The sequence below is a fragment of the Salmo trutta genome, chromosome 5 (genome assembly GCF_901001165.1).
Source record: "Salmo trutta chromosome 5, fSalTru1.1, whole genome shotgun sequence".
NCBI lineage: Eukaryota > Metazoa > Chordata > Actinopteri > Salmoniformes > Salmonidae > Salmo > Salmo trutta.
Genome location: NC_042961.1, coordinates 6,778,793 through 6,804,328, shown reverse-complemented (window position 1 = coordinate 6,804,328; position 25,536 = coordinate 6,778,793). Strand labels below are relative to the sequence as shown.

Below are 25,536 nucleotides of genomic sequence, written 5' to 3'. Positions count from 1 at the left end.
GTGCCGCACCAGATTGCCATCCCTGCCGACCCGTAAGGAGGGGCCACCCCAGAACTTTGCCTCCTATCCAACCACTACCCCCCTACCTCCCCCATCCTCATCTCAGTCTGTGGGTGGTGGCTGGTAGGGATAAGCAGCAGGATTAGGAGGGTCTTTGTGGGGCCAGGGGAGGAACACGGGAGCAGGGTTGTGCTCAATTCAGAATTTTGCAATTGACTCCCATTCAAGGGTCAACTTGAGGGTTAAACTAATGCATTCAGGAATGTGTAGATTTCCCCATATTGAACAGAATGTAAGTGATTCATGAAATAAACTCAGCAAAAAAAGAAACGTCCTCTCACTGTCAACTGCATTTATTTTCAGCAAACTTAACATGTGTAAATATTTGTATGAACATAACAAAATGTAACAACTGAGACATAAACGGAACAAGTTCCACAGACATGTGACTAACATAAATGGAATAATGTGTCCCTGAACAAAGGGGGGCGGTCAAAAGTAACAGTCTGTATCTGGTCTGGCCAAAAGCTGCATTAAGTACTGCAGTGCATCTCCTCATGGACTGCACCAGATTTGCCAGTTCTTGCTGGCAAGAATGTTACCCCACTCTTCCACCAAGGCACCTGCAAGTTCCCGGACATTTCTGGGGGGAATGGCCCTAGCCCTCACCCTCCGATCCAACAGGGGATTGAGATCCGGGCTCTTCGCTGGCCATGGCAGAACACTGACATTCCTGTCTTGCAGGAAATCACGCACAGAACGAGCAGTATGGCTGGTGGCATTGTCATGCTGGAGGGTCATGTCAGGATGAGCCTGCAGGAAGGGTACTACATGAGGGAGGAGGATGTCTTCCCTGTAACGCCCAGCGTTGAGATTGCCTGCAATGACAACAAGCTCAGTCCGATGATGCTGTGACACACCACCCCAGACCATGATGGACCCTCCACCTCCAAATCGATCCCGCTCCAGAGTAGAGGCCTCAGTGTAACGCTCATTCCTTCAACGATAAACACTAATCCGACCATCACCCATGGTGAGACAAAACCGTGACTCGTCAGTGAAGAGCACTTTTTGCCAGTCCTGTCTGGTCCAGCAACGGTGGGTTTGTGCCCATAGGCGACGTTGTTGCCGGTGATGTCTGGTGAGGACCTGCCTTACAACAGGCCTATAAGCCCTCAGTCCAGCCTCTCTCAGCCTGTTGCGGACAGTCTGAGCACTGATGGAGGGATTGTGCGTTCCTGGTGTAACTCGGGCAGTTGTTGTTGCCATCCTGTACCTGTCCCGCAAGTGGGATATTCGGATGTATCAATCCTGTGCAGGTGTTGTTACACGTGGTCTGCCACTGTGAGGACGATCAGCTGTCCGTCTTGTCTCCCTGTAGCGCTGTCTTAGGCTTCTCACAGTACGGACATTGCAATTTATTGCCCTGGCCACATCTGCAGTCCTCATGCCTCCTTGCAGCATGCCTAAGGCATGTTCACGCAGATGAGCAGGGACCCTGGGCATCTTTCTTTTGGTGTTTTTCAGAGTCAGTAGAAAGGCCTCTTTAGTGTCCTAAGTTTTCATAACTGTGACCTTAATTTCCTACCGTCTGTAAGCTGTTAGTGGCTTAACAACCGTTCCACAGGTGCATGTTCATTAATTGTTTATGGTTCATTGAACAAGCATGGGAAACAGTGTTTAAACCCTTTACAATTAAAATCTGTGAAGTTATTTGGATTTTTACGAATTATCTTTGAAAGACAGGGTCCTGAAAAAGGGATGCTATTTTTTTGCTGAGTTTATTATATCCTAGAATATTTGCATACAGGTTTTGTTTTCCTTGATCATTCATTTTAAGAGTTTTTCCTGAAAATCAATTGTTTCAACAATATCTTATATACATGTACAGTCCCAGTCAAAAGTTTGGACACACCTACTCATTCCAAGGTTTTTCTTTATTTTTACTATTTTCTACATAGTAGAATAATAGAGAAGACATTAAAACTATGAAATAACACATATTGAATCATGTAGTAATTAAAAAAGTGTTAAACAAATCAAATATATTTTATATTTGAGATTCTTCAAAGTAGCCACCCTTTGCCTTGATGACAGCTTTGCACACTCTTGCCATTCTCTCAACCAGCTTCATGAGGTTGTCATTTAGAAAGCATTTCAATTAACAGGTGTGCCTTGTTAAAAGTTAATTTGTGGAATTTCTTTCCTTCTTAATGTGTTTGAGCCAATCAGTTGTGTTGTGACAAGGTAGGGGTGGTATACAGAAGATAGCCCTATTTGGTAAAAGACCTAATCCATTATGGCAAGAACAGCTCAAATAAGCAAAGAGAAATGACAGTGCATCATTACTTTAAGACATGAAGGTCAGTCAATACGGAAAGTGTCAAGAACTTTGAAAGAATCTTCAAGTGCAGTCGCAAAAACCATCAAGCGCCATGATGAAACTGGCTCTCATGAGGACCGCCACAGGAAAGGAAGACCCAGAGTTACCTCTGCTGCAGAGGATTAGTTCATTAGAGTTTACCGGCCTCAGAAATTGCAGCCAAAATAAATGCTTCACTGAGTTCAAGTAACAGACACATCTCAACATCAACTGTTCAGAGGAGACTGCGTGAATAAGGCCTTAATGGTCGAATTGCTGCAAATAAACCACTACTAAAGGACACCAATAAGAAGAAGAGACTTGCTTGGGTCAAGAAACATGAGCAATGGACATTAGACCGGTGGAAATCTGTCCTTTGGTCTGATGAGTCCAAATGTGAGATTCCAGGTAAAGCTGGTTAAGAGAATGCCAAGAGTGTGCAAAGCTGTCATCAAGACAAATCGTGGCTACTTTGAAGAATCTAAAATCTATTTTGATTTTTTAACACTATTTTGGTTACTATTTGATTCCATATGTGTTATTTCATAGTTTTGATGTCTTCACTATTATTCTACAATGTAGAATATAGTAAAAATAAAGGAAAACCCTTGAATGAGTAGGTGTGTCCAAACTTTTGACTGGTACTGTATATAACGACATATTTTATGTTTTATGTGCAAGAAGAATTTGTATAGACTACACCTAATATAGAATAGAAGAGGCATTTGAATTTCACTGAATTCAGTTATATTTCCTTTAAATGAAATTGTAAATGCAATTCTGTATCCTGTAAATTCAATAATTAAATTGAAATTTGAGACATTTTCAATTAAATTCTGAATGAAGCGCAAACAACCCTGCAGAGGCCAGGGTCGGTGATCTCACAGGCAGGACAGGAAATGAACCAGGCAGGCAGATTGCTCTGAGGCTCTATGGGCTTCCTCTCAGACCATAGAATTAGAACTGGTTAGAATGGGCATTCACATTAACTCCCGTTCAAATCAATGGTTAGTTGTTCTATCGGTTGTAATTCTATGTCTAAGACGCAGACCTATTATGTAGTCAGAACCTAATGACTGGGGGATGTTAGGATATAAAGGATACTACTGACACATTGAAGAGCTAAGAGCAGAGACCTCCAGTACCTCCAATACTACCTTGAATAGTTGTTAGATGTGGTACAGTAGAAAACTACCTTAAAGCTGTGGTGTGGTAGTGGGTAAATGGAATGGCATCAAACACCTGGAAACCATATGTTTCATGTATTTGATACCATTCCACCAAATCCGCTCCAGTCATTACCACGAGCCTGTCCTCCCCAATTAAGGTACCACCAACCTCCTGTGTTACCTATCTATCATGGAAAAACCCATTGAAAACTTAGGGAGACTTAATTTACTCACCACTGACAGTGATCAGTGTTTACCCTACAATTATTTTACCACTACATCACTGGTTGTAAGATATAGCACTGTAAAAAAAAATACTAACTTCAATCGCTATAACACTCTAACTACTGACCCCAGAAGAGAAATATAAAGTATGATGTCGACAGGATCATTTGTGATGTTTCCATTCTAATTCGCCAGTAAGTCATTACATCCAGAACTCGTTGATGTCATTTGTCCCACTCTTCTTTTTCTTCTGGTAATATAAAGCATGTGTTCACCAGCCCAGGCCTGTACTGGAATGACCTTCTGAGATCCTATCTGAAAGCACATTATGGGATCATTTTCAATTTACACCACTCTCCTCGCCAATGAAGAATGTGTTTTCATTTAGCATTGTCCAGCGGTGTCGTTCCTCAAGGTTGTGCGTGGAGGCTGTAGACTAGAGAATCAGCTACACCAGTGGAATATCAGCACCAAATCGTCTCTAATATGTATTTGTCACTTTAGTGATTAAAAGCCTGGTGAATTCCCCCCAGCAGGAGAGGAAAGGAGAGTATTTGTGCAAAGGCATCAGATAGGACTGCTTCATGATGAAGTGCCTGTTGAAACAGCTAGAAGTCCAGGGAACAGAAGACTAATAAAACAGGATGTTTGGGTCCTTGAAGGTGCACAAAAAGAAGAAGTAGAAGAAGAAGAAAAACAACAACAACAATACTTGTGACCTGTTTAGAAACACCCTTTGAATATTGCGACACACTTACAAAAAACGCACCCTGTTTAAAAGAGCTGAGAGCTCAGAAAACAGTGGATTTAACTCTGAAACCTGAAAGAGCTGAGAGCTCAGAAAACAGTGGATTTAACTCTGAAACCTGAAAGAGCTGAGAGCTCAGAAAACAGTGGATTTAACTCTGAAACCTGAAAGAGCTGAGAGCTCAGAAAACAGTGGATTTAACTCTGAAACCTGAAAGAGCTGAGAGCTCAGAAAACAGTGGATTTAACTCTGAAACCTGAAAGAGCTGAGAGCTCAGAAAACAGTGGATTTAACTCTGAAACCTGAAAGAGCTGAGAGCTCAGAAAACAGTGGATTTAACTCTGAAACCTGAAAGAGCTGAGAGCTCAGAAAACAGTGGATTTAACTCTGAAACCTGAAAGAGCTGAGAGCTCAGAAAACAGTGGATTTAACTCTGAAACCTGAAAGAGCTGAGAGCTCAGAAAACAGTGGATTTAACTCTGAAACCTGAAAGAGCTGAGAGCTCAGAAAACAGTGGATTTAACTCTGAAACCTGAAAGAGCTGAGAGCTCAGAAAACAGTGGATTTAACTCTGAAACCTGAAAGAGCTGAGAGCTCAGAAAACAGTGGATTTAACTCTGAAACCTGAAAGAGCTGAGAGCTCAGAAAACAGTGGATTTAACTCTGAAACCTGAAAGACCTGAGAGCTCAGAAAACAGTGGATTTAACTCTGAAACCTGAAAGAGCTGAGAGCTCAGAAAACAGTGGATTTAACTCTGAAACTTGAAAGCTAGTAGCAGAGATGTTGGCCGGAAGGGGAGAGGAGGGGGACAGAACATCAAAGTAATCTGGCCTGGTGTGCTGCTTCCCCCAACATAACACAGGAATGAAAGGTGATCTGGCCTGGCGTGCTGCTTCCCTCAACATAACACAGGAATGAAAGGTGATCTGGCCTGGTGTGCTGCTTCCCCCAACATAACACAGGAATGAAAGGTGATCTGGCCTGGTGTGCTGCTTCCCTCAACATAACACAGGAATGAAAGGTGATCTGGCCTGGTGTGCTGCTTCCCCCAACATAACACAGGAATGAAAGGTGACCTGGCCTGGTGTGCTGCTTCCCCCAACATAACACAGGAATGAAAGGTTATCTGGCCTGGTGTGCTGCTTCCCCCAACATAACACAGGAATGAAAGGTGATCTGGCCTGGTGTGCTGCTTCCCCCAACATAACACAGGAATGAAAGGTGATCTGGCCTGGTGTGCTGCTTCCCCCAACATAACACAGGAATGAAAGGTGATCTGGCCTGGTGTGCTGCTTCCCTCAACATAACACAGGAATGACAGGTGATCTGGCCTGGTGTGCTGCTTCCCTCAACATAACACAGGAATGAAAGGTGATCTGGCTGGTGTGCTGCTTCCCTCAACATAACACAGGAATGAAAGGTGATCTGGCCTGGTGTGCTGCTTCCCCCAACATAACACCTGAATGAAAGGTGATCTGGCCTGGTGTGCTGCTTCCCTCAACATAACACAGGAATGAAAGGTGATCTGGCCTGGTGTGCTGCTTCCCCCAACATAACACAGGAATGAAAGGTGATCTGGCCTGGTGTGCTGCTTCCCTCAACATAACACAGGAATGAAAGGTGATCTGGCCTGGTGTGCTGCTTCCCTCAACATAACACAGGAATGAAAGGTGATCTGGCCCGTTGTGCTGCTTCCCTCACCATGACACAGGAATGAAAGGTGATCTGGCCTGGTGTGCTGCTTCCCTCAACATAACACAGGAATGAAAGGTGATCTGGCCCATTGTGCTGCTTCCCTCACCATGACACAGGAATGAAAGGTGATCTGGCCCGGCGTGCTGCTTCCCTCACCATGACACAGGAATGGAGCTTCAACATTTGCTGTCCTCATCAATATAATTCATGGCACTTGGACAATCAGTCACGGCAATGAAATCCCTCTACCTCTCTCCTTCTGTATCTTTCTTTCTCTTTCTGAATCAGTTCTCTCTCTCTCTCTCTCATTCTCTCTCTCCCTCTTTCTCTCTCTGTATATATTTCTCTCTCTCTCTGTATTTGTCTGATAGCAGAGGACATGTTTTTCCTCTACAATCTAAATAGTAAAGTGTGAGTGTGTGTTTCCTTTCCTCAGGCCCCAGGTGACCCTAAGTCTGAGAGTCCCTCCACACTCTACACCCCTCTACCCAGAGGCTCTAGAGATGGCAAGAACCACAAAGGTAAAGAAAATGTAAAAAAAACATGGTAAAGTTGTTGTCTCCTCCCTATTTGATGTCCTCTCTCTACTCCAGAGAGATCTCTCCTCCCTATCTGATGTCCTCTCTCCCTCCTCCCTATCTGATGTCGTATCTGATGTCCTCTCTCTATTTGATGACCCCTCTCTACTCCAGAGAGATCTCTCCTCCCTATCTGATGTCCTCTCTCTACTCCAGAGAGATCTCTCCTCCCTATTTGGCGACCCCTCTCTACTCCAGAGAGATCTCTCCTCCCTATTTGGCGACCCCTCTCTACTCCAGAGAGATCTCTCCTCTCTATTTGGCGACCCCTCTCTACTCCAGAGAGATCTCTCCTCCCTATTTGATGACCCCTCTCTACTCCAGAGAGATCTCTCCTCTCTATTTGATGACCCCTCTCTACTCCAGAGAGATCTCTCCTCCCTATTTGGCGACCCCTCTCTACTCCAGAGAGATCTCTCCTTCCTATTTGGCGACCCCTCTCTACTCCAGAGAGATCTCTCCTCTCTATTTGGCGACCCCTCTCTACTCCAGAGAGATCTCTCCTCCCTATTTGATGACCCCTCTCTACTCCAGAGAGATCTCTCCTCCCTATTTGATGACCCCTCTCTACTCCAGAGAGATCTCTCCTCCCTATTTGGCGACCCCTCTCTACTCCAGAGAGATCTCTCCTCTCTATTTGGCGACCCCTCTCTACTCCAGAGAGATCTCTCCTCCCTATTTGATGACCCCTCTCTACTCCAGAGAGATCTCTCCTCCCTATTTGGCGACCCCTCTCTACTCCAGAGAGATCTCTCCTCTCTATTTGGCGACCCCTCTCTACTCCAGAGAGATCTCTCCTCTCTATTTGATGACCCCTCTCTACTCCAGAGAGATCTCTCCTCCCTAATCTTTGGCGACCCCTCTCTACTCCAGAGAGATCTCTCCTCTCTATTTGATGACCCCTGTCTACTCCAGAGAGATCTCTCCTCTCTATTTGGCGACCCCTCTCTACTCCAGAGAGATCTCTCCTCTCTATTTGGCGACCCCTCTCTACTCCAGAGAGATCTCTCCTCTCTATTTGATGACCCCTGTCTACTTCAGAGAGATCTCTCCTCTCTATTTGGCGACCCCTCTCTACTCCAGAGAGATCTCTCCTCCCTATTTGGCGACCCCTCTCTACTCCAGAGAGATCTCTCCTCCCTATTTGGCGACCCCTCTCTACTCCAGAGAGATCTCTCCTCCCTATTTGGCGACCCCTCTCTACTCCAGAGAGATCTCTCCTCCCTATTTGGCGACCCCTCTCTACTCCACACACTCATCAGAGAATGAGATAGAGAATGAACAACTTCAGTACAGTGTGTATTAATAGCCTTCGTCTTAATGATGTTCATTAAAGGGAAAGCCCTTTGATCATGTAAACGAATATGATGTTTTTCTTCTTATTGATTAACCGGAGTGAGAGAATAGTGGACTTTAGATTTATATTAGATCATAGTCTGTCTTTTGTCATCTGTTTGAGTTGTTGATGAATGCTGAAATGTATAATCTAGGTTGAAACTGTTGATTTGATGTATGTGTGGAAGTGTGTATGTCAACTCTCCTTGATCTGTTGATGCTAGTCATTGATTATGTCTTATTCTGATCTAATGTATGGAAGGGATTAACATGTACTGCCTCTGTTTTAGCAGAAAATATGTTTTATATTATATTGATGAGAAGCATTTGCTATACAATAGCGTTAATATCAGAAGCATACATTTTTTATGCATCTTTCTTACAGTAAATGATCATAATAAATATAACAGTGCATAGGAACAGACAAAGAAACTATATTCCATTCTATTTGAAATGTGTTGGTGCTGCTGTCTGTTCACCACCACTGTGTTAGCTACAGGTATAGGATCTTCATTTGATCACCCTGTTGTTGCAGGAAATGAAAACTTGTAGTGTATTCAAGATTTCAAAAGGCTTCCAAAGTTAGTAGTTTCCTCTAAAATTTTAAATAGATTTTCCCTTACAATTTTTTTTCAACCCCTAGAAAAATGACAATTTTATTATAATCCACACAATAATTCACATTTCCTGTTGCTGCAGGATTATTTTCCTGCTGTGAAAAACTGGTAAAATGAAGATCCGACAAAGTATAGCTGCAGTGGCCAGGTTTGTAGTAGAAATACAAGGCCACTGGTTGTTTGTGTCTGTAGAGATGTTGTGTGACCGACCCTGAGGCCATGGTACCAGACCTCACAGCAGGGTAGTAACTATAAGCATGCTCTTTATCTCTGCCGCTGTGATGCGCCAAACTCCATAGAGGGCCAGCTCAAGAGGTCAACAGTGAGCACCACACACACACACACGCACACACACACCCCTCCTCCCACCCAGTGCCAAGGACAGATCAATTACACAGTGACTGACCAGCAGCTTTCCCTGTGATGTAGGGAGAGGGACAGAGAGAGTCCCAAATGGCCCTCTATTCATTTTATCGTGCACTACTGTTGACCAGGGCCCATAAGGAAACCCATAGGGACTAGGGTGCCATTTGGGACACAACCAGAGAGAAACTATGCTTTGTGAACATCAGCCGGACAGGGAACAGTCCATTAAAAGGTGAGAGGATCTGACATGTGAGATATTTCTCCCTCCCTCCTAGATCTGGGCCGTGGTGAGTCGAAAGTCACCATTTGTTATGTTTATGACGCTAGTGCTGCAGCCTTCAATAACACAACCCTCATCTTTAACCCTCATGTCCTCTATAGGTCCCCCGCCTCAGTCCGCCTCAGTCCGCCTCACTCCGCCTCAGTCCGCCTCAGTCCGCCTCACTCCGCCTCAGTCCGCCTCAGTCCGCCTCACTCCGCCTCAGTCCGCCTCACTCCGCCTCAGTCCGCCTCAGTCCGCCTCAGTCCGCCTCAGTCCGCCTCAGTCCGCCTCACTCCGCCTCAGTCCGCCTCAGTCCGCCTCAGTCCGCCTCAGTCCGCCTCACTCCGCCTCAGTCCGCCTCACTCCGCCTCAGTCCGCCTCAGTCCGCCTCACTCCGCCTCAGTCCGCCTCAGTCCGCCTCACTCCGCCTCAGTCCGCCTCAGTCCGCCTCACTCCGCCTCAGTCCGCCTCACTCCGCCTCAGTCCGCCTCACTCCGCCTCACTCCGCCTCAGTCCGCCTCAGTCCGCCTCACTCCGCCTCAGTCCGCCTCAGTCCGCCTCACTCCGCCTCAGTCCGCCTCACTCCGCCTCACTTCGCCTCAGTCCGCCTCAGTCCGCCTCACTCCGCCTCACTCCGCCTCACTTCGCCTCAGTCCGCCTCAGTCCGCCTCAGTCCGCCTCAGTCCGCCTCACTCCGCCTCACTCCGCCTCAGTCCGCCTCACTCCGCCTCAGTCCGCCTCAGTCCGCCTCACTCCGCCTCAGTCCGCCTCACTCCGCCTCACTTCGCCTCAGTCCGCCTCAGTCCGCCTCACTCCGCCTCACTCCGCCTCACTCCGCCTCAGTCTGCCTCAGTCCGCCTCAGTCCGCCTCAGTCCGCCTCACTCCGCCTCAGTCCGCCTCAGTCCGCCTCACTCCGCCTCAGTCCGCCTCAGTCCGCCTCAGTCCGCCTCAGTCCGCCTCACTCCGCCTCAGTCCGCCTCACTCCGCCTCAGTCCGCCTCAGTCCGCCTCACTCCGCCTCAGTCCGCCTCAGTCCGCCTCACTCCGCCTCAGTCCGCCTCAGTCCGCCTCACTCCGCCTCAGTCCGCCTCACTCCGCCTCAGTCCGCCTCACTCCGCCTCACTCCGCCTCACTCCGCCTCACTCCGCCTCAGTCCGCCTCAGTCCGCCTCACTCCGCCTCAGTCCGCCTCACTCCGCCTCACTCCGCCTCAGTCCGCCTCACTCCGCCTCAGTCCGCCTCAGTCCGCCTCACTCCGCCTCAGTCCGCCTCACTCCGCCTCACTTCGCCTCAGTCCGCCTCAGTCCGCCTCACTCCGCCTCACTCCGCCTCACTTCGCCTCAGTCTGCCTCAGTCCGCCTCAGTCCGCCTCAGTCCGCCTCACTCCGCCTCAGTCCGCCTCAGTCCGCCTCAGTCCGCCTCAGTCCGCCTCACTCCGCCTCAGTCCGCCTCACTCCGCCTCAGTCCGCCTCAGTCCGCCTCACTCCGCCTCAGTCCGCCTCAGTCCGCCTCACTCCGCCTCAGTCCGCCTCAGTCCGCCTCACTCCGCCTCAGTCCGCCTCACTCCGCCTCAGTCCGCCTCACTCCGCCTCACTCCGCCTCACTCCGCCTCAGTCCGCCTCACTCCGCCTCACTCCGCCTCAGTCCGCCTCAGTCCGCCTCACTCCGCCTCAGTCCGCCTCAGTCCGCCTCACTCCGCCTCAGTCCGCCTCACTCCGCCTCACTTCGCCTCAGTCCGCCTCAGTCCGCCTCACTCCGCCTCACTCCGCCTCACTTCGCCTCAGTCCGCCTCAGTCCGCCTCAGTCCGCCTCAGTCCGCCTCACTCCGCCTCACTCCGCCTCAGTCCGCCTCACTCCGCCTCAGTCCGCCTCAGTCCGCCTCACTCCGCCTCAGTCCGCCTCACTCCGCCTCACTCCGCCTCAGTCCGCCTCAGTCCGCCTCACTCCGCCTCACTCCGCCTCACTTCGCCTCAGTCTGCCTCAGTCCGCCTCAGTCCGCCTCAGTCCGCCTCACTCCGCCTCAGTCCGCCTCAGTCCGCCTCACTCCGCCTCAGTCCGCCTCAGTCCGCCTCAGTCCGCCTCAGTCCGCCTCACTCCGCCTCAGTCCGCCTCACTCCGCCTCAGTCCGCCTCAGTCCGCCTCACTCCGCCTCACTCCGCCTCACTCCGCCTCACTCCGCCTCAGTCCGCCTCAGTCCGCCTCACTCCGCCTCAGTCCGCCTCACTCCGCCTCACTCCGCCTCAGTCCGCCTCACTCCGCCTCAGTCCGCCTCAGTCCGCCTCACTCCGCCTCAGTCCGCCTCACTCCGCCTCACTTCGCCTCAGTCCGCCTCAGTCCGCCTCACTCCGCCTCACTCCGCCTCACTTCGCCTCAGTCTGCCTCAGTCCGCCTCAGTCCGCCTCAGTCCGCCTCACTCCGCCTCAGTCCGCCTCAGTCCGCCTCACTCCGCCTCAGTCCGCCTCAGTCCGCCTCAGTCCGCCTCAGTCCGCCTCACTCCGCCTCAGTCCGCCTCACTCCGCCTCAGTCCGCCTCAGTCCGCCTCACTCCGCCTCAGTCCGCCTCAGTCCGCCTCACTCCGCCTCAGTCCGCCTCAGTCCGCCTCAGTCCGCCTCAGTCCGCCTCACTCCGCCTCAGTCCGCCTCAGTCCGCCTCACTCCGCCTCAGTCCGCCTCAGTCCGCCTCAGTCCGCCTCAGTCCGCCTCACTCCGCCTCAGTCCGCCTCACTCCGCCTCAGTCCGCCTCAGTCCGCCTCACTCCGCCTCAGTCCGCCTCAGTCCGCCTCACTCCGCCTCCAGGCCTCACTCCGCCTCAGTCCGCCTCAGTCCGCCTCACTCCGCCTCAGTCCGCCTCACTCCGCCTCACTCCGCCTCAGTCCGCCTCACTCCGCCTCACGTCCGCCTCACTCCGCCTCACTTCGCCTCAGTCCGCCTCAGGTCCGCCTCAGTCCGCCTCACTCCGCCTCAGTCCGCCTCACTCCGCCTCACTTCGCCTCAGTCCGCCTCAGTCCGCCTCACTCCGCCTCACTCCGCCTCACTTCGCCTCAGTCTGCCTCAGTCCGCCTCAGTCCGCCTCAGTCCGCCTCACTCCGCCTCAGTCCGCCTCAGTCCGCCTCACTCCGCCTCAGTCCGCCTCAGTCCGCCTCAGTCCGCCTCAGTCCGCCTCACTCCGCCTCAGTCCGCCTCACTCCGCCTCAGTCCGCCTCAGTCCGCCTCACTCCGCCTCAGTCCGCCTCAGTCCGCCTCACTCCGCCTCAGTCCGCCTCAGTCCGCCTCACTCCGCCTCAGTCCGCCTCACTCCGCCTCAGTCCGCCTCACTCCGCCTCACTCCGCCTCACTCCGCCTCAGTCCGCCTCACTCCGCCTCACTCCGCCTCAGTCCGCCTCAGTCCGCCTCACTCCGCCTCAGTCCGCCTCAGTCCGCCTCACTCCGCCTCAGTCCGCCTCACTCCGCCTCACTCGCCTCAGTCCGCCTCAGTCCGCCTCACTCCGCCTCACTCCGCCTCACTTCGCCTCAGTCCGCCTCAGTCCGCCTCAGTCCGCCTCAGTCCGCCTCACTCCGCCTCACTCCGCCTCAGTCCGCCTCACTCCGCCTCAGTCCGCCTCAGTCCGCCTCACTCCGCCTCAGTCCGCCTCACTCCGCCTCACTTCGCCTCAGTCCGCCTCAGTCCGCCTCACTCCGCCTCACTCCGCCTCACTTCGCCTCAGTCCGCCTCAGTCCGCCTCAGTCCGCCTCAGTCCGCCTCACTCCGCCTCAGTCCGCCTCAGTCCGCCTCACTCCGCCTCAGTCCGCCTCAGTCCGCCTCAGTCCGCCTCAGTCCGCCTCACTCCGCCTCAGTCCGCCTCACTCCGCCTCAGTCCGCCTCAGTCCGCCTCACTCCGCCTCAGTCCGCCTCAGTCCGCCTCACTCCGCCTCAGTCCGCCTCAGTCCGCCTCACTCCGCCTCAGTCCGCCTCACTCCGCCTCAGTCCGCCTCACTCCGCCTCACTCCGCCTCACTCCGCCTCACTCCGCCTCAGTCCGCCTCAGTCCGCCTCACTCCGCCTCAGTCCGCCTCACTCCGCCTCACTCCGCCTCAGTCCGCCTCACTCCGCCTCAGTCCGCCTCAGTCCGCCTCACTCCGCCTCAGTCCGCCTCACTCCGCCTCACTTCGCCTCAGTCCGCCTCAGTCCGCCTCACTCCGCCTCACTCCGCCTCACTTCGCCTCAGTCCGCCTCAGTCCGCCTCAGTCCGCCTCACTCCGCCTCAGTCCGCCTCAGTCCGCCTCACTCCGCCTCAGTCCGCCTCAGTCCGCCTCAGTCCGCCTCAGTCCGCCTCACTCCGCCTCAGTCCGCCTCACTCCGCCTCAGTCCGCCTCAGTCCGCCTCACTCCGCCTCAGTCCGCCTCAGTCCGCCTCACTCCGCCTCAGTCCGCCTCAGTCCGCCTCACTCCGCCTCAGTCCGCCTCACTCCGCCTCAGTCCGCCTCACTCCGCCTCACTCCGCCTCACTCCGCCTCAGTCCGCCTCACTCCGCCTCACTCCGCCTCACTCCGCCTCACTCCGCCTCAGTCCGCCTCAGTCCGCCTCACTCCGCCTCAGTCCGCCTCACTCCGCCTCACTTCGCCTCAGTCCGCCTCAGTCCGCCTCACTCCGCCTCACTCCGCCTCACTTCGCCTCAGTCCGCCTCAGTCCGCCTCAGTCCGCCTCAGTCCGCCTCACTCCGCCTCAGTCCGCCTCACTCCTTACAGCACGACAACCCACTTGTTTATTTATTCTTTTGAAACATATTCTATAGAATTATTATGGGGGAGCCACTACTATAACTCTCTGGGTTCCTACCTTCTATCTACTTCCACTGTCAGATGAGGACCTTTCAATAGACACTGTCACGCTTTGCTAACAGAAATGGTTGATACACTTTATCACTGTAGAGGTTTTAGTATGGTATATTATCATAATACATATTATTATTAGATATTGGTGATAAAGTTCATAATCCCTTTTAATGGTTCACCATATATCTGTGATAAAGTATCAGTTATATTGAACTGTGGTTTGATGAATTGTGGTCCAGGGATGTCTGTCTGTGTTCACCTAAATGGCCCCGGTCGGTGGGATGTAGCTAGCAGGTCTGACAGCCCCATGTCGCTACACACACACACACACACACACACACACACACACTCACACACACTCACTCACACACACACACACACACACACACACACACACACACGCATGCACGCACGCACGCACACTCACTCACCATCTCTTTATATCTCTCTCTACTGATGTTATAGGGGCCCCAGAGCCCAGCTGCCACTAGTAATTACTGCAGTCTAGAGCTCCAGTGAGGAGCCAGCGGTTGCAGGTCAGTGCCCAGGTGGAGAGCGGGGACACAGCGAGAGGGAGAGAGAGAGAGACACAGAGACAGAATAGAAAGAGTGAGTCTGGGAGACAATAGAGGAAGGAGGAGGAGAGACTAAAAACAAGAGGCTAGGAGAGGGAGTAAAGAGAGAGGGAGACTGTGGTGTCTTGGAGCAGGCCAGGAGGACACAGAGGGGAGTAGAGTGACTAGTTCAGGAGAGAGGCCTGAGGAGCAGAGTCCCCAGTAGAGGTCTTAGGGACCTCCTCTACTGTCAGCTCTGGTTTAAGCTCTCTGACAGGCTGGCAGTCCCAGATTTAAAGCACTCTTCTCGATGACACCTCATGTTTGGAGCAGAGCACTGTGTCAAAATGTATCTCACCAGCAGAATACATAACATTGTGGATTTCATCTCCCAATGAGAGGTCTCGGACTAAAGTTTGTCCTCACAACATAACTAATAGACAAATTATTATTATTAAGTATCTAATCATAAATACCTACAGAGTTTAAATGGAGCATTACTCCATAATGACTTACTATAGGTAATATAGAATTATAATAAAACCTGTCAAACGTGCTTAATAGTTTAACAACATGTCATTATCTGACAATATAATGTTCTCAGAGATCCCCAGTTTATTAGATGTAGTTATCTGGAGGCGTAAAACATGTACGACAACAACTACTACTTCTGATCGATCTATTTCTGTACAGGACTCTGTAGTTGAAATAAACGTTTTTTCTTCCCGTTAAAAGTTACGATTCTCTACATATTTATATATGTCTTGGGCATCAGCCACGGCTCTTTAATGGACCAGACTGTTTGATGTGGTCCATTCTTCAACAGTGACAGGCCTAAATGAAAGTGATCCCAGTGTATGAACGGCTAAGTAAACAGAGAATAAACAAAGAGAAATGCCATGAGGCCTAGCTTAATGCTCTCATTCTGGGACTGCTTCCAGATGCTTAGTATGTATGTATTTTATATGGTGCACAACTGCTATTAAAACCCTGGAGGAAAGCAAGCCTTCAAAGCCTTCAAACCCTCTAACGTACGCAGACACACACACACACACACACACACATACACATACACACACACACACTAACGACACCCATGGGACTTCTCACGTTTGCCTTGCAGTTTGCTTTTTTACACATGGGGGCGATCTGTGGCTCTACAGCGCTCAATAAACACACACACATGTGCACACACACATACACACACCCACACACATACACACACACACGCACACACCCACACACATACACACACACACCCACACACATATACACACACACACACACACACACACACCACACACACACACACACACACACACACCCACAAACATATACACACACACACACCACACACACACACACACACACCCACAAACACACACACACCCACACACATACACATCCCATCCCGGGAAGGCATCCAAACTAAGAGTAAACTGTTTTACAGTCGAGGCACAACAAATAAACAAACATCTGGAAGCGTTCAGAGCAGCAGAACCATTAGGGGGAGAGTACAGGGAAATGATGAGGAATGGGCTGTCAGGCCACGCTGGAGAGACAGGGGAGCAGCTAGAAGACAGAGCTGTGGGTGAGAAGTGGAAGGGGGAGAGGAAGACAGAAAGGTGGGTGGGATAGAGTGAGGTAAGGGGATGGAAATGGAGAGATGGAAGAGATGGAGGGAGAAAGGGGTGTAGATATAAGGGACAAAGAGAGAGAGAGAGCAGAGAGAGGAGGTAATCAGTACTGTAATTTAGGTGGGTAATCAGTACTGTAATTTAGGTGGGTAATCAGTACTGTAATTTAGGTGGGTAATCAGTACTGTAATTTAGGTGGGTAATCAGTACTGTAATTTAGGTGGGTAATCAGTACTGTAATTTAGATGGGTAATCAGTACTGTAATTTAGATGGGTAATCAGTACTGCAATTTAGGTGGGTGATCAGTACTGTAATTTAGATGGGTAATCAGTACTGTAATTTAGATGGGTAATCAGTACTGCAATTTAGGTGGGTAATCAGTACTGTAATTTAGATGGGTAATCAGTACTGTAATTTAGGTGGGTAATCAGTACTGTAATTTAGATGGGTAATCAGTACTGTAATTTAGATGGGTAATCAGTACTGTAATTTAGATGAGTAATCAGTACTGCAATTTAGGTGGGTAATCAGTACTGTAATTTAGATGGGTAATCAGTACTGTAATTTAGATGGGTGATCAGTACTGTAATTTAGATGGGTAATCAGTACTGCAATTTAGGTGGGTAATCAGTACTGTAATTTAGATGGGTGATCAGTACTGTAATTTAGATAGGTAATCAGTACTGCAATTTAGGTGGGTAATCAGTACTGTAATTTAGATGGGTGATCAGTACTGTAATTTAGATGGGTAATCAGTACTGTAATTTAGATGGGTGATCAGAACTGTATTTTAGGAGGGTAATGAGTACTGTATTTTAGATGGGTAATCAGTACTGTATTTTAGGGGGGTAATCAGTACTGTCATTTAGTTGGGTAATCAGTACTGTAATTTAGATGGGTAATCAGTACTGTAATTTAGGTGGGTAATCAGTACTGTAATTTAGATGGGTGATCAGAACTGTATTTTAGGAAGGTAATCAGTACTGTATTTTAGATGGGTAATCAGAACTGTATTTTAGGAGGGTAATCAGTACTGTAATTTAGATGGGCAATCAGTACTGTAATTTAGGTGGGTAATCAGTACTGTAATTTAGATGGGTGATCAGTACAGTAATTTATGTGGGTAATCAGTACTGTATTTTAGGTGGGTGATCAGTACTGTATTTTAGGTGGGTGATCAGTACTGTATTTTAGGTGGGTGAACAGTACTGTATTTTAAGTGGGTGATCAGTACTGTATTTTAGGTGGGTGAACAGTACTGTATTTTAAGTGGGTGATCAGTACTGTATTTTAGGTGGGTGATCAGTACTGTATTTTAGGTGGTTGACCAGAGATACTTTTGGACATGTAGTGTTGTTGGACATGTAGTGGACATGTAGTGTTGTTTTGGACATGTAGTAGTGTTGTATGTGGACACCTCTTCAAATTAGTGGATTCGGCTATTTCAGCCACACCCGTTGCTGACAGGTGTATAAAATCAAGCACACAGCCATGCAATCTCCATAAATATAGGCAGTAGAATGGCCCGTACTGAAGAGCTCAGTGAATTTGAACGTGGCACCGTCATAGGATGCCACCTTTCCAACAAGTCAGTTCGTCAAATTTCTGCCTTGCTAGAGCTGCCTCAGTCAACTGTAAGTGATGTTATTGTGAAGTGGAAATGTCTAGGAGCAACAACGGCTCAGCCGCGAAGTGGTAGGCCACACAAGCTAACAGAAGGGGAATTGCAGAGTGCTGAAGCCCGTAGCGCGTAGAAATCGTCTGTCCTCCTTTGCAACACTCACTACCGAGTTCCAAACTGCCTCTGGAAGCAACATCAGCACAAGAACTGTTCCTCGGGACCTTCATAAAATGGGTTTCCATGGCAGAGCAACCTCACACAAGCCTAAGATCACCATGTGCAATGCCAAGCGTCGGCTGGAGTGGTGTAAAGCTCACCGCCATTGGACTCACGCTTTACCATCTGGCAGTCCGACGGACGAATGTGGATTTGACGGATGCCAGGAGAACGCTACCTGCCGGAATGCATGTACTAACTGTAAAGTTTGGTGGAGGAGAAATAATGGTCTGGGGCTGTTTTTCATGGTTCGGTCTAGGCCCCTTAGTTCCAGTAAAGAGAAATCTTAATGCTACAGCATTCAAGGACATTCTAGACAATTCTGTGCTTCCAACTTTGTGGCAAAAGTTCGGGGATGTCCCTTTCCTGTTTTAGCATGACAATGCCCCCATGCACAAAGCGAGGTCCATAAAGAAATGGTTTGTCGAGGTCGGTGTGGAAGTTCTTGACTGGCCTGCACAGAGCCCTGACCTCATTTCCATCTAACACCTTTGGGAGGAATTGGAACGCCGACTGCGAGGCAGGCCTAATCACCCAACATCAGTGCCCAACCTCACTAATGTTCTTTTGGCTGAATGGAAGCAAGTCCTGGTAGCAATGTTCCAACATCTAGTGGAAAGCCTTCCCATAATAGTGTAGGCTGTTATAGCAGCAAAGGGGGGACCAACTGCATATTAATGGCCATGATTTTGGAATGAGATGTTCGTCAAGCAGGTGTCCATGTACTTTTGGTCATGTAGTGTATACACCTGCTGGTAACTATTCCTCCCTCCGTCCATCCCTCCCTCACTCCCTCCCTCGAACCCTCCGTCCCTCCCTCGAACCCTCCGTCTCCTCCCTCGAACCTTCCGTCCCTCTCCCCTCTGTCCCTCTCCCCTCCGTCCCTCCCTCTCCGTCGCCCTCTCATACCCTCCCTCTGTCCCTCCCTCTCCCCTCCATTCCTCCCTCCCTCCATTACTACCTCCCTCCCTCCCTCTGTCCCAGCCTCCTTCCCCTCCCTTCCTTCCTCCCTCTCTCCCTTCATTATCAGACAGCTGGATGGGGTGGATCAGTAATGCTTGATAAATTGATATTGTTGAGGATGGATGAGTCATTATGAAGAGCGGCCCTGGGAAATGATCACTGTTTTTGCTCCATCTTTGTCTCAGAAGCAAAGGATGTATCTCTGTCACTAACATTGTTAAAATCCTAGCCTTAGTTTGAATGTGAATAGGCTGTCATGAAGTCTATTTACCACTAACTGCACGTTCAAACAAGCTCACTCATGATTCATCCTACACTCCTAGAAAAAAAGGTGCTATCCAAAAAGGGTTCTTCGGCTGCCCCATAGGAGAACCGTTTGAAGAACCAATTTCTGTTCCAGGTAGAACACTTTGGAACCCAAAATAATTCTACATGGAACCAAAAAGGGTTCTAACTGGAACCAAAAAGGGTTATCCTATGGGGACAACTGCAGAGAGTGTAGGTTAGAGTGTAGGTTAGTTAGACTTATGTGGGAAAGTCATTTATACAACTGTCTTATTTGTCTCCATCATTTATACAACCGTCTTATTTGTCTCCATCATTTATACAACCGTCTTATTTGTCTCCATCATTTATACAACCGTCTTATTTGTCTCCATCATTGATACAACCGTCTTATTTGTCTCCATCATTGATACAACCGTCTTATTTGTCTCCATCATTGATACAACCGTCCTAAGTTTCTTTGAGTATGGAAATGTTTTCAATAAACCTGTAGTGAGGGAAGACAGAACAATCCTAGTAGGCCCTATTAAAGGTTCAGCTCTCAGAGACATTTCCCTGTATCTCATAATGATTATAGCAGGACCGTTTCCACCCCTACGGAACTAAATCTGTTGTTCAAATGGGGAATATACAGTGCCTTCGGGAAAGTATTCAGACCCCTTGACTTTTACCACATTTTGTTACATTACAGCCTTACAGCCTCAGCAATTTACACACAATACCCAATAATGATGAAGCGAAAACAGTTTTTCAGAAATCTTAGCAAATGTATTAAACATAAAAAACATAAATACCTAATTTACGTAAGTATTCAGACCCTTTCCTATGAGACTTAAAATTGAGCTCAGGTGCATCCTGTTTCCCTGTTTCTACAACTTGATTGGAGTCCACCTGTGGTAAATTCAATTGATTTAACATGATTTGGAAAGGCACACGCCTGTCTATATAAGGTCCCACAGTTGACATTCCACGTCAGAGCAAAAACCAAGCCATGAGGTTGAAGGAATTGTCCGTAGAGCTCCGAGACAGGATTGTGTTGGCACAGATCAGGGGGAAGGGTACCAAAAAATGTCTGCAGCATTGAAGGTCCTCAAGAACACAGTGGCCTCCATAATTCTAAAATGGTAGAAGTTTGGAACCACCAAGACTCTTCTTAGAGCTGGTTGCCCGGCCAAACTATGCAAACGGGGGAGAAGGGCCTTAGTCGGGGAGGTGACCAAGAACCCGATACTCATTCTAACAGAGCTCTAGATTTCCTCTGTGGAGATGGGATACATTTCTAGAAGGACAACCATCTCTGCAGCACTCTACTAATCAGGCCTTTATGGTAGATTGGCCAAGTGGAAGCCACTCCTCAGTAAAAAGCACGACAGCCCGCTTGGAGTTTGCCAAATGGCACATTAAGACTCAGACCGTGAGAAACAAGATTCTCTGGTCTGATGAAACCAAGATTGAACTCTTTGGCCTGAATGCCAAGCGTCACGTCTAGAGGAAACCTGGCACCATCCCTACAGTGATGCATGGTGGTGGCAGCATCATGCTGTGGGGATGTTTTTCAGTGGCAGGGACTAGGAGATTAGTCAGAATCGAGGCAAAGATGAACGGAGCAAAGTACAGAGAAATCCTTGATGAAAATCTGCTCCGGAGCCCTCAGTACCTCAAACTGAGACGAAGGTTCACCTTCCAACAGGACAATAACCATAAGCACACAGCCAAGACAATGCAGGAGTGGCATCGGGACAAGTCTCTGAGTGTCCTTGAGTGGCCCAGCAAGAGCCTGGACTTGAATCTGATTAAACATCTCTGGAGAGACCTGAAAATAGCTGTGCAGCATCACTCCCCATCCAACCTGACAGAGTTTGAAAGGATCTACAGAGAAGAATGGCAGAAACTCCCCAAATACAGGTGTGCCAAGCTTGTAGCTGTAATCGCTGCCAAAGGTGCTTCAACAAAGTACTGAGTAAAGGGGCTGAATACTTACAGTTGAAGTTGGAAATTTACATACACCTTAGCCAAATACATTTAAACTCAGTTTTTCACAATTCCTGACATTTAATCCTAGTAAAAATTCCCTGTCTTAGCTCAGTTAGGATCACAACTTTATTTTGAGAATGTGAAATGTCAGAATAATAGTGGAGAGGGATTTATTTCAGCTTTTATTTCTTTCATCACATTCCCAGTGGGTCAGAAGTTTACATACACTCAATTAGTATTTGGTAGCATTGCCTTTAAATTGTTTAACTTGGGTCAAACGTTTTGGGTAGCCTTCCACAAGCTTCCCACAATAAGTTGGGTGAATTTTGGCCCATTCCTCCTGACTGAGCTGGTGTAACTGAGTCAGGTTTGTAGGCCTCCTTGCTCGCACACACTTTTTCAGTTCTGCCCACATATTTTCTATAGGATTGAGGTCAGGGCTGTGTGATGGCCACTCCAATACCTTGACTTTGTTGTCCTTAAGCCATAACTTTGGAAGTATGCTTGAGGTCATTGTCCATTTGGAAGACCCATTTGCGACCAAGCTTTAACTTCCTGACTGATGTCTTGAGGTGTTGCTTCAATATAGCCACATAATTTTCCGTCCTCATGATGCCATCTATTTTGTGAAGTGCACCAGTCCCTCCTGCAGCAAAGCACCCCCACAACATGATGCTGCCACCCCCATGCTTCACGGTTGGGATGGTGTTCTTCGGCTTGCAATTCTCCCCCTTTTTCCTCCAAATGTAACGATGTTCATTATGGCCAAACAGTTCTATTTTTGTTTCATCAGACCAGAGGACATTTCTCCAAAATACGATATTTGTCCCCATGTGCAGTTGCAAACCGTAGTCTATCTTTTTTATGCCGGTTTTGGAGCAGTGGCTTCTTCCTTGCTGAGTGGACTTTTAGATTATGTCGATATAGGACTCGTTTTACTGTGGATATAGATACTTTTGTGCCTGTTTCCTCCAGCATCTTCACAAGGTCCTTTGCTGTTGTTGTGGGATTGATTTGCACTTTTCACACCAACGTACGTTCATCTCTAGGAGACAGAACGCGTCTCCTTCCTGAGCAGTATGACAGCTGCGTGGTCCCGTGGTGTTTATACTTGCATACTATTGTTTGTACAGATGAACGTGGTACCTTCAGGCATTTGGAAATTGCTCCCAAGAATGAACCAAACTTGTGGAGGTCTACAATTTTTTTTCTGAGGTCTTGGCTGATTTATTTTGAATTTCCCATGATGTCAAGCAAAGAGGCACTGAGTTTGAAGGTAGGCCTTGAAATACATCCACAGGTACACCTCCAATTGACTCAAGTGATGTCAATTAACCTATCAGAAGCTTCTAAAGCTATGACATCATTTTCTGGAATTTTCCAAGCTGTTTAAATGCATAGTCAACTTAGTGTATGTAAACGTCTGGCCCACTGGAATTGTGATACAGTGAATTATAAGTGAAATTATCTGTCTGTAAACAATTGTTGGAAAAATCATTTGTATCATGCACACAGTAGATGTCCTAACCGACTTGCCAAAACTATAGTTTGTTAACAAGAAATTTGTGGAGTGGTTGAAAAATGAGTTTTAATGACTCAAACGTAAGTGTATGTAAACTTCCGACTTCAACTGTATGTAAATGTGATATTGCAGTTTTTTATTTGTAATACATTTGCAAACATTTATCAAAACCTATTTTTGCTTTATCATTATATGTGTAGATTGATGAGGGGAAGAAAATTATTTAATCAATTTTAGAATAAGGATGCAACGTAACAAAATGTGGAACAAGTCAAGGGGTCTGAATAGTTTCCGAAGGCACTGTATGAGGAATATGGAAGGAGCATAGAGAGTAACCCTTACTATTCAAACCACACAACACCTAGCCTGCTGGAGGAAGTTTATGGATGACCTATGCTCCCCTTGGAGCAAAAGTGTTTAAGTCAAGTCAATCCACTGTGTATGTCTATTGCAAGGCATCCAGACATAGGTTTACAGTAGGCCCTACAGTACACACTGTATGTGAATTAGGTACTGTATAGTGTAATGAAGGCCTTAAGGACTGTATTAAGGAGAGAGTAATACCACACACTGAAACGGAACTGCCTGAACTATAGTTCTTGAGCACATGCCAATTCAGTGTAGTTCTGCTTTTGGTCTTGTGTCTATTATAATCAAGTAGGTGATAAATACAATAATGTGGACATCGACCTATGGAGGTCTGAGATCCTACAGACTATACACTTCCTGAATGATGTGCAACTGGATAATGACTCTGCAGAATGACAAGTGAAGTTATCCACACACTGCTACAGTATCATCCTCCAACAACGATGTTGACTGAGATTGCTTCTATGGGTAACACACTGACACACTCTGACAATATAAAAACATATTGCTTTAATCGCCAGAAATGAGTTCATAAAAGTCTCTCACAAGTACTTGTCACTAAGTCTTATATCCTTTGAGGTGTTTGCCAGTTTGTGCAGCTGATGAGGTGCTAAGGATCGGTTTTAAAGCCATTAGAGATATGGATATAAAATGGGCCTATAACTCACAACACAGGGATGTAATGAGCTCTCATAAAGAAAGAAATAGCCATCGTGATCACTTATTTCCACCTTCAAGCTACACTTAGAATGGATGCCAAGAATATATAATGGGCGAACAGGGCGGATTCCTTTCCCCAAAAAATCCTGTGTATTAATATCTTTGGCTTTTTTGATGTAGTGTACCATCATATGCTTTTGATTTCCAAAACGAGTTTCTGTGGGTTAATATGTTTTAATTTACATTTACATTTACGTCATTTAGCAGACGCTCTTATCCAGAGCGACTTACAAATTGGTGCATTCACCTTATGATATCCAGTGGAACAACCACTTTACAATAGTACATCTATATCTTTTTTTGGGGGGGGGGTTAGAAGGATTACTTTATCCTATCCCAGGTATTCCTTAAAGAGGTGGGGTTTCAGGTGTCTCCGGAAGGTGGTGATTGACTCCGCTGTCCTGGCGTCGTGAGGGAGCTTGTTCCACCATTGGGGTGCTAGAGCAGCGAACAGTTTTGACTGGGCTGAGCGGGAACTGTGCTTCCTCAGAGGTAGGGGGGCCAGCAGGCCAGAGGTGGATGAACGCAGTGCCCTTGTTTGGGTGTAGGGACTGATCAGAGCCTGAAGGTACGGAGGTGCCGTTCCCCTCACAGCTCCGTAGGCAAGCACCATGGTCTTGTAGCATGGTGATTAATCATTAATGATCTGGAGTCAGCGTATATGAGACTTTGTTTGGGTCCTTAACCAATAACCAGGTTTTTAGGCATATAAATCATATACAGTATGTCTATTTTCTTGCTGCGAGAATCATGTTTCTATTCCTATTCCGTTTTAGGTTTGTTTTCACTTTGCTGACACTGTCTCCTTTCCAATGTTTTATCTGGTTCCAGGTTTTGATTGAATACGTTCCATTAGGGTCTATTAGTGTTCTGTGATGCACAGCTTCACACACAGGGAGCAGCTGCCAGTAATGTATATCTGCTGTCCCTCTGTGGTATATCTGCTGTCCCTCTGTGGTATTTCTACTGTCCCTCTGGGGTATTTCTACTGTCCCTCTGTGGTATTTCTACTGTCCCTCTGTGGTATATCTACTGTCCCTCTGTGGTATATCTGCTGTCCCTCTGGTATATCTGCTGTCCCTCTGTGGTATATCTACTGTCCCTCTGGGGTATTTCTACTGTCCCTCTGTGGTATATCTGCTGTCCTTCTGGTATATCTGCTGTCCCTCTGTGGTATTTCTACTGTCCCTCTGGGGTATTTCTACTGTCCCTCTGTGGTATATCTGCTGTCCCTCTGTGGTATATCTGCTGTCCCTCTGTGGTATTTCTACTGTCCCTCTGTGGTATATCTGATGTCCCTCTGTGGTATATCTGCTGTACCTCTGTGGTATTTCTACTGTCCCTCTGTGGTATATCTGCTGTCCCTCTGTGGTATATCTGATGTCCCTCTGTGGTATATCTGCTGTACCTCTGTGGTATATCTGATGTCCCTCTGTGGTATATCTGCTGTACCTCTGTGGTATATTTACTGTCCCTCTGTGGTATATCTGCTGTACCTCTGTGGTATA

General features: G+C 48.2%; 1 protein-coding gene across 1 annotated transcript in view; it reads left to right on the top strand.

Annotated features, from left to right (window-relative positions):
• Positions 1–25,536, top strand: part of LOC115193449 (leucine-rich melanocyte differentiation-associated protein-like) — a 142,814-nt gene that overhangs the window by 99,329 nt on the left and 17,949 nt on the right. Inside the window, exon 5 of the mRNA XM_029752137.1 lies at positions 6,637–6,721. Within this exon, the coding sequence (XP_029607997.1) occupies positions 6,637–6,721 (85 nt within the window). The remainder of the gene's footprint in view (positions 1–6,636; positions 6,722–25,536) is intronic.